At 40.5% G+C, this 9314-nt stretch overlaps 1 protein-coding gene across 1 annotated transcript; it reads right to left on the bottom strand.

Annotated features, from left to right (window-relative positions):
- Positions 1-284: 284 nt before the first annotated feature.
- On the bottom strand, positions 285-6651 carry LOC136438028 (translation initiation factor eIF2 assembly protein-like). The gene is made up of 4 exons (XM_066432649.1): positions 6374-6651; positions 5471-5617; positions 4652-4800; positions 285-992 (listed from the first exon to the last, which is right to left on the bottom strand). The coding sequence occupies exons 1-4, from the start codon at positions 6536-6538 to the stop codon at positions 410-412; spliced, it is 1044 nt and encodes a 347-aa protein (XP_066288746.1). The 5' UTR covers positions 6539-6651; the 3' UTR covers positions 285-409.
- Between the last annotated feature and the right edge of the window lie 2663 nt (positions 6652-9314).

The following is a 9314-nucleotide window of genomic DNA, read 5'->3' as shown; positions in this document are numbered from 1 at the left end:
TTCAACCACTGACGTTTCAGTAACGTGTTATAAACACTGCATTTAAAATCCGTGTATACCGGGGTATATGTAACTACACTTAACTTTTTGGATCACATCTATAAGAAGCGGCACCTACATTGTATATACATGTACTGCAGTTAATTTCAACCAGTCAGAATTTCAACCAGTCAGAATTGCCCCGATGAAGGTGACAGATGGTCACCGAAAACTGTGGAATAACTATGTGCAATAAAACACTTGGTTTTGTACAAAATATTCAAAATAATTCATTTTCTTGTCAGAACCCATACTTGCTGAGCTGTCAGTCATTGACATATTGTCATGTTTGCATTCCTACTGACTCCTCCCCCTCCTGTTAGTCATGACACATTGTTGACTCCTCCCCCTCCTGTCAGTCATGACACAGTCATGTTTCCATCCCTGTTGACTCCTCCCCCTCTTGTGATTGACACTTCATCTGTAAAAAGTCTATCAGCTTGTGTGCATCCTCCCCACTGGTTAAATGTGCAATATCCTCAGGCACTCTATAGCTATGCAGAGGGTTCGGTTGTACTCCCATCTCACTTTTGATATACCGAAACACCACCCCTTCTGCAACCCCTTCCCCCTGTGTGGAATTTGACCCCTCTAGGGGTTCACCTGATGTGAGTTCGTCCCATGTGAACATTAGTGGGTCTGTAACTTCACAAAACGGGTTAAAGTCCACAAGCATCACCTTTCCAGCCTTCTTTCTATACACATCAAATACAAAATTAGTGTCAGGGAACCTCTTTTCTATGTCTGTGTGATAGAAGTCTATAATGTCGGCGTGTATGCTGTCATGTTGTTCATCGACGTATGGGAAGAAGTTGGAATGATGCCGTTGGCTGATGGCAATGAGGCGGTCGTTCTTGACGAAGCATCGGAACTCCATACCTGGATGGACGTTGGTCCACCTGCGTAGAACGAGTTCGTACTGGACGTCAACATCCGTGTCCTCATCTTCGCATCTGTTGGTAAAAGACAAAATAGGGTTTTACTAGACAACATTCTTTCCACCTAAAATACATTATGCTTCCTATGTTTTGTGGAAAACTGGGTCTTTTCCAATCATTTTACTACTCACTTAAACATACCCTTAGGCCTTACCAGTCACTTGCCCATGTTGCAATATTTTACTGCTACATGTATTTCTTTAAAGGCATCCAGAGCATTTTATGAGGCTTGAAACTTGAGTAAAAAAAGTCCAATTTCTAGTCATTCCTACACATAGTAAGTTTCAACTAGAGTTCCACGACCTCATACTTTCGCCGACTGATGTTAGCCTTTTTGAGTGAATGCTTATCACTCAGTATGTAAATAAGGTCCTCATTTGCATAAATTTTAAGTTATCCTTTTCTCTACACATAACACAGCATTAAAGTAAAATCTTAGCAAAAAAGACCATTGTAGCATTTCCTCAAATATTATGTAAATGAGGCCCTGATGATTTATGTCTGATAACGTCCACATTTTATTATCTCCCAAATGCCACAAGAATGAAATCCCATCATTTACCACTCTGAAATTATAGTATTTCGTCATTAATTATGCAAATTAGGTCTTCGTTTGCATAATTGATATCTATCATTAGTCCTCTCTTTCTCAGTTACATGTCACGTGTTTGACTACAATGGAATGCAAGGGTTTGTATACTTTTTCACATCACAGATCCTGATTTGCATGATTCTTATACGATCATGTAAATCATCACTCAAGCTTTGTACATCCCTACAAATCATGACGATCAGTCATCAGCTTCTTGAGTTATTCTCTTTCAAAGTTTGAAACAAACCCAGGCCTATACCTACGAGTTCTGCAAAGAGCTATAAGAGTAATCACTGTAAGAATATTTTTGCTTTATTGGTATCATAACCTCTATCTTTAGTACAGAAAATAAGGCAATTTGTTGGAAATGTATTTGCTTCAAACCATGTACATGTACTTTACACATCTTGATTAGCCAGTTGTATCAGAGAATCAAAGTTTTTGTGGGAAAGAAATATGCTGGTGTCATTGACAAATAGCATAGAATAAAGTATTGTTCTGTTACGAACCAAGTGCACAGAATTATGTGTGTACTTCGTAAGACGGGTCAAGTGTGACATCACAGATTAGGTGAGCATAACTAAAGCGTGAACGTCGTATATCGTGTGTTTCTTTTTTAGCTCCATTGCAATTTACAGTTTACATACGCCTCGAGATACTGACGTGTGCCCACCAGGAACCTGCCTGATGCCCGACCGTCTTTCACGGGGCAGTCGGCAGGGCCCTGTCGGACCCCACAGGGGTCACTACAAGACACAGTCAGAGCAACTGACGAGTACCTGTCGGATACCTGCCAACATGGCCAATGAAGGTGACAAACCTTTACAAAAATGCCACCGAGTGCCCACCCCGGGACCCCAACAGGGTAGCGCGATGGAAACTTTTAATTGTGACCACGACAGCGGCCTGTGCCCCCCAGACGTCAGAGCCCGGCCGGGGCTACACTCCCGACGGGCACCGGCGCAATTGTGACCGTATAGCAATAGTAACACCAACCTCCTTGGTTTGATCTATAGTTCCTACATGGAAATAGGAAGCTAAAAATGTTGCTGCCTAGGTCCCCTCTCCCACAACTCGACCTGGCCCACTTGACGTCACACATGACCCCCATGATCACATGATCGCAGCCTTCCTAACGTTTATCAAACTTTCTTTTTCCGCTCGCGATCTTCTAACTTTCGCTCCTCTGATGCTGACCTTGACCTCTTCTTTCTCCCCATGTTGTCACGACTTTCGATAAGAGGTTAAAAATATATAAAATCGCTAAGAAATTAGCTGTTTTCTGACACAAAGAAATTCTCACAAACGGTTGCTATAATCAGACAGGTCCCCCCAGTAGATGTAAGTGATATCCCCGTGGTTGCACCATGTTGCCACAGCCTGGCCTGGAAAAGTGATTAATGGCAACCAGAGTCAGGGAACAGGCCTTGCCAGTGACAGCAGGGCATCCGTGATTAATCACCGCCAAGCGTTGTGTTGTGTTCCAGTTGTGTTTTGAAACCATTAGCTAGCTGAAATTTTGTTAATGAGGCCTTGTCATGCATAATTTTTGTCTGATATTGTTCACCTCGACTTAGCTTCCTAATAATATAAGAATGAAACTCCAATCATATGATATTGTGGTATTTTCAATTAGTATTTTCGAATTAATCATGCAAAATAGGTAGCTATTAGCATCATTGGTATCTATCGATACCTCTCTCTTTTTCAGCTATATATGTCACATTTTTGAGAGTTCTATTTTGAAAGGCAGCAGATTTATAAACTTTCCATGCTAATTATGCAAATTAGCTCCTGATTTGCATAATGAGTATTTGATTATGTAAAGCATTAATCAAGCTATCTACGTATTATAAATCAAGACGATCCGTTGACCATGTGTCTAGTTATTCATGTCCAAAGGTCAAAACAAATAAATTAAAAAGACCCGCTGCAGCTCCAAACAAGCCGCTAGAGGGCCCAAACGTACACAACTTACTTCATGTGGCATGAACTATCTACCACACAAAAATCATGACCGTAGCACTTGCAGAAAATTTGACCTCAAACTTTGAAGCTCTGCTGCAGTACCTTAGGTGTCCGCTAGGAGGCCCATCATTGAACTTGACCTTCTCCTTTAATAAACTTACGTATTCACTAAATATCGTGCACAGCCATCAACAGCTTCTCGAGTTATCCTGTCAACAAGCAAATACGCATACATAAACAGCCCGCTGCAGTACCGCAGGAACATGCCAGGTGACCCATTTTTGAACTTGACCTCTGTTACCACAATCTCTACGTAGCCACCAAAAATCATGCAGGTCCATCAACAATACATCGAGTTATGTTGTCTACATACAAACACACTAACATAAAAAGTCCACTGGAGCACTTTAGGAAAACGCCAGGTTAACCATTTTCGAACTTGACCTTCGTTTCCACAACCGACACTTACCTACCAAAAATCAGCAAGATCCGTCAAAGTTTTCTCGACTTATGATCTCGACATACATACGGACCCACTTTACAGCTGGCGTAACCGATAACATAACTTTCCCGCGAAGGCATACCTTCCCGGCGAAAGTAATAACACTATACCATTACATATCGACATTAAAGGAGCAAAGATACGATATCGTTGTGTGGTGAAAACTGATAGAAAATCCATCCCTAATAGACTGATCCTGACTGTCCATCACAATTAGCGGTTCGACCAATGAGAGAGTGACTGCATGTCCATCAAATATTTGCATTATGTAGCTTATGTTTGTGCTGCTTTTGAGTACTTTTGATAAGAAATCCGTACGCAAATGTGGTAAACAGTGGCATTAGATGTCGATTTCATAAAGATTACAGCAACTATAGAATATTTCCAGTTTTCAAGCGTCATGCTCTGGGTGCCTTTTACATACAATGTCATGTGTATGCCAATTTTTTTACTAAGATTCTGAAATGTTCTGCATGGCTGTTGGATTTTGTTAAACTTTTTACATAAAACAAGAGCAAACAATTTGTTAAACTTTTTACATATAACAAGAGCAAAGAAGGTAAAAAAATTTAAAATAAAAAATAGCTATATTACAATTGTGCTTATAATTACCTGTCGAAGGGTTGTGTGAGGTCATGAGTGACAAAGTCTGAGCTCTTCAGTAGTAAGTAGACATCTTCAGGACAGGTGCACTGCAGACTGTTGTTCAAAGCAATCCATGATGCATCTTTTGGTGCACTCCAGTTCAGCTTTGGGAAAACCTGAGGAAAATATATAGGATCAGAATCTATACTTAGTAATACATATATTTCATTACACTCTTTAACTTTATGATGATGTCAACATACATGTATTTCATATACAGAATTGAGGGTATTTTTTAATCTGTTTAACTGATTAATATAATAAACACTCAGGTCAGAGGATCACTCAGGGGACTAATAAAATCTGGTCTATGTGGACAGATAGCAATTATAGGTAGGATGCTTGATGGTGTCAATGGGAAAATTATCCAAGGGACCATCAAAAAGTGGTCACATTGGCCAGGTGGTCTTTATGTAGGGGGGGCGGGGGTCACTTGTACAGGTTTTATCTAACTTTCTGCATTGACAAAAAGAACTACACAAAAAAAAAATGACTTCAGTCAGTTCATGATTAGCACACAATCAAGCCACACCATTTTATTTTTCTCTTGGTTAACAGAATTTAAAAAAAATGCTAGATTGGAGAATCAATATGTTACACGCCGGGAAAACAGAATCTCAGAGGAAAGTTTGTACTTTGGTGCACACAGTTTCAGGGAGTGAACAGGGCCAGGTGCACGTTTACACCCCAGCCTTCTGTTTGCATGATTTTTTGGTTGCTAAAATTTAAAACGAAAATCTGTTAACCAACAAATTAAATTGGTATGGCCTTATTTGTTTTTCATACCTTTCCACCGAGATGAGCGATGGCCTGTTTGATCTGTGCTTCCAACTCCGGAAACTCTGGAGCATCTGATAGGGCGTCATCATCTTCATCTGACCAATCAGGGTCCTCCGCATCAGAGTCGTCATCAGGATGGGCCTTGTAACTGGACTGTGGAAACAAAGATACGAGCATGATACATAAATCACAAGATACATAAATCACAACATTTATGATTTATCAAGAGTATCCTAAACTAATTGTGTAGACAATGCAGAGACAAATTCAGTGCACAGTTACACTGTTATATAACATGCTATTGCTAGTACATGTACTCATAGCTTAACCAAGGACTCCTTGAGTGCGTCTGACATAACGTCAACATGGTGATCATAATAATATCAATATCATGCTGTTTTCTATCAATACATAACCAATCATACCTCACAGTGGCATAAATTATGGCAGGGCATTTGGCCAAGAACCCAAAGGTCCCAGGTTCGAATCCGCGGTTCTTTTAGTCACTTTGATGTTGTGCCCTTGGTACATCTTTAACACGCGTCTTTCCTCACTTCACTCAGGTGAAAATGAGTACCTAGCTTCAGTTAGGGACGTCCCTCGGATAGGACATTACATCATACATGGAGGTCCCGTGTTTTAGGAGAGCCACACCTCGCACACATACTAGTACATGTAAAAGAACCCACCACACTTATCCAAATGAGTAGGGGTCCTTCTCAGAGTGAGTGGATCGTATAAATCCGGATATGCAGCTTGTACGCAGTACACACATGGTGTGTTACGCCATGAGGCGGTTTACCGGGTACACTGTACAAACAGTATTTGACACATTTAGAAACCTGTGCTGCATCGATCCATGGTATAAAGTTAACAGGATCAAGAAGTACTGTTCGAACCCCTACGTACCTTGTGGCCCTTGCCCTTGTCACTGTTGGGTAAGACGATCCCATCGGCGAGTAGATAGCTGACGAACTGTGCCGGCAGCGCGAGAACCACGCTGGGGAACGTCAGGTGTTCAAACCTCGGGTACCAAGCCGAAAAAATACAGTTCATCACCTGTCTCTTCTTCATCTTCGCTTCTTCTTAATCTTAGCGATCGTGTCTTAAACTTCTCACAAATTTCGAATAATCTGTTCTGAAGGCTGTAGCCTTACGCTAACTCTTATATAGTTCACCTGGGTAAAATCTAAACTTAGAGCTGACACAACGTGCATCAAATCATGCAATGAAGTCACCAACTTTCATCAGGAACCATGTTGCAATAATGGTAGATACCATGTTGTAAAAGGGGGAAAGTATGATAGATTACCAAAAGAGTTTCTTGAATTTATATATTCTATCCTTCGAATAAAAGCTAAGACACGGAATTAAATCTCTTGGAATAAATATATTGCCTCAATTTGTACATGAATAGTGAATTTATAGCTATATCATACCATAAGTTGATATCCTCAAGATGAATCGACTATTCTTAAAAACCTTTGACCTTCGACCGCTAAGTTGACCCTTGTTGGACGATTTCTTCGGAAAACGTTGTGATTTGTTAGATTTTGTTCGGTAGACGCGCTGGCTATTCAACTAGAAAGACTACAAATGTAGAAACACATCTTCAAGAAAGTTTGGACTCAAAAAAAGCCTACGCAACGACGGAAGACAAAACGGTTGGAGATTTTTCCTTTGTCTCGTCGACGCCCCCCTCCCACACGCCGTCGCATGTTGCGGGAAAGAAGAACAAAGACTTTGTTGTGAAAGATGGCGTCGATTTGGCAAGATCTTCTTCTGACTCTGCTATCACTTCTCGCTTCTGTTATCGTTGTGCTGCTTATCGTCGTGACAGGTAAGATACCATACTAGTACTTATGACGGCGTGTTTTTGTTGTCATTTAGTCTTAAGTACAATCATGTCAAAATAATATTATGACGAAAGCCCTGGAATTATTTTACAGTTTTTAGACGTAGATGTATATGTACAATAGTATACGAACGATTGTACAGGTCATTTGTATTTACGATAAGGGTCAAACATGGCATACATATATGTACAGATCTAGACTCTACACCATTCAGATAACCTTCATATTTAGTTTCATTGAGGATAACTTTCCCATTTCAACCCCAGAATAATTGCCCAATGCCACATGATCGCAGTCAAAGATGTTATACATTTTTGTTGTTGTTGTTGTTGTTGTCCTTGTTTAACGTCTATTATATCGCTAGATGTGGTCTCTTGGTGCTGTGTTAGGCTTCGATATCACATGTACAAATGTACATGTACCGGCAATTTTATTTTTATGCACATCATATAAAAAGAAAAATTATTTATTCTACAATATGGAACTAAGGTAACTCCATATAAATCTTTTATTGAAACCAATTTCCAAGTAAATACCTTTTAATTTTTTCCAGGATGGTTCCTGGTCTGGAAGCTGTTTCTGTCCAGGTTCAAGTTTGTTCAAGAACTTCTCAACGGCAGTGCAAAGGAGAAAGCAGAGACAGCAGATGACCAACCCAGGCAGTCTGGATACCGACTTCGCTCCAGAACCAGAGCCATGAGAGAACAACAGTCTTCTTCATAATGACTAGTACTTCTGTTGGACATAATGTGTTCTTTGTCGTGTACATAACATACATACAAGTCAGGGTTTGTTTCTAGGAAAAACTGCAAGAGGAGGCAGTGGGGGGAAGGGGAGGGCATTCTAATTATAAGCCTTCATGAGGGCAAAAACTCTGTCAGAAAGGTCACAGACAGTTGAAGACTGATGTGACCTAGCAGCCAGATGTGACCTAGCAGCATCCCTAGCCTGTTCAATCAGATTTTATGATTACCAGAGGCTCTACTACCCAGGATAAGGGGGCACATGGTCAAGACAGGGGGGTGCAGTGCCTCGGTAACCCTCTTTAGAAAAAGCCCTAACTACATGTACTACATTTGTGTACTTCTTTTGGACATACATGTACTAGTAATGTGTTTTTTGTATCTACATAACATACTAGTACGTCTATATACACACACTGGTGAGGCCGCACACCTTGCTGATGCACTCCATCAAAGATTTCCTTGGTCTACCCCGACCTCTGTAATAAATAATCCAATGGTTCCTGACAAGCATATATATAGAATACAACACAGGGTATTCCGTATCACCCGAGGAGGGCTGGGACCGAGGGTGATGTGGAATACAACGTGTTGTATTTTATTTATGTCGTACCCACCCGAGAAAACACACATTTCAATGCGGAATGTGCCAGAAGTTGAGGGAGTTTTGTGTCCTCGAATACAAAACTGCAACAACATTGATTCTAATCTCCAAATCCGGTATTCGAATTTCCGACGGCGGCGCAACCGACGCGCTCGAAATGCATTCGAAATATTCTATGGAAGCCTGTGTGATAACACTCCTGAGCCCTATGTGATCCGGATAGTTATCACACGGTCCGGAACACTCGTATCTGGCCCAGGCATGACATGAACATCATTATCACCTGGGTCAAAGATCTCAAGGACTTTCAAGAAATTATTGCTATCCATTGCCTCTAATTTCCTTTAGTTTTGCATGCATGCAGATGCAGCATCATCTTGGAATGTCAGTAACAAAGGGTCATATTAGTGTTCCCCTGCTTATTTTATTGCTGTCTCTTTATTGTAAATGTCAACATTAGATTTGTTGGGGAGGGTTTTGATGTATGATGAAAACTTGAGAGAACATCTTCAAGTCTTGGAAAGATCTTGCAAGTAAGGATGTCATAAAAAGCATATCTATTTGAACCTGAAGTGGAAATATTCATTATCTTTTTGTATACATTCAGAGCTTACTAGTAGTAAATAGATTTTTCTGATGTTAACATA

Source organism: Branchiostoma lanceolatum, chromosome 7, assembly GCF_035083965.1.
Source record: "Branchiostoma lanceolatum isolate klBraLanc5 chromosome 7, klBraLanc5.hap2, whole genome shotgun sequence".
NCBI classification, from domain to species: Eukaryota; Metazoa; Chordata; class Leptocardii; order Amphioxiformes; family Branchiostomatidae; genus Branchiostoma; species Branchiostoma lanceolatum.
The sequence above is the reverse complement of the archived record's forward strand: the minus strand, read 5'-3'. Positions and strand labels throughout refer to the sequence as shown.

Coding starts and splice junctions, on each gene's coding strand:
- LOC136438028 (XM_066432649.1), bottom strand. CDS start 6,538: ATGAAGAAGAGACAGGTGATGAACTGTATTTTTTCGGCTTGGTACCCG. Junction 5,618..6,373: donor ACAAGGGCAAGGGCCACAAG/GTACGTAGGGGT, acceptor TTGTTTCCACAG/TCCAGTTACAAGGCCCATCC. Junction 4,801..5,470: donor TCGCTCATCTCGGTGGAAAG/GTATGAAAAACA, acceptor TATTTTCCTCAG/GTTTTCCCAAAGCTGAACTG.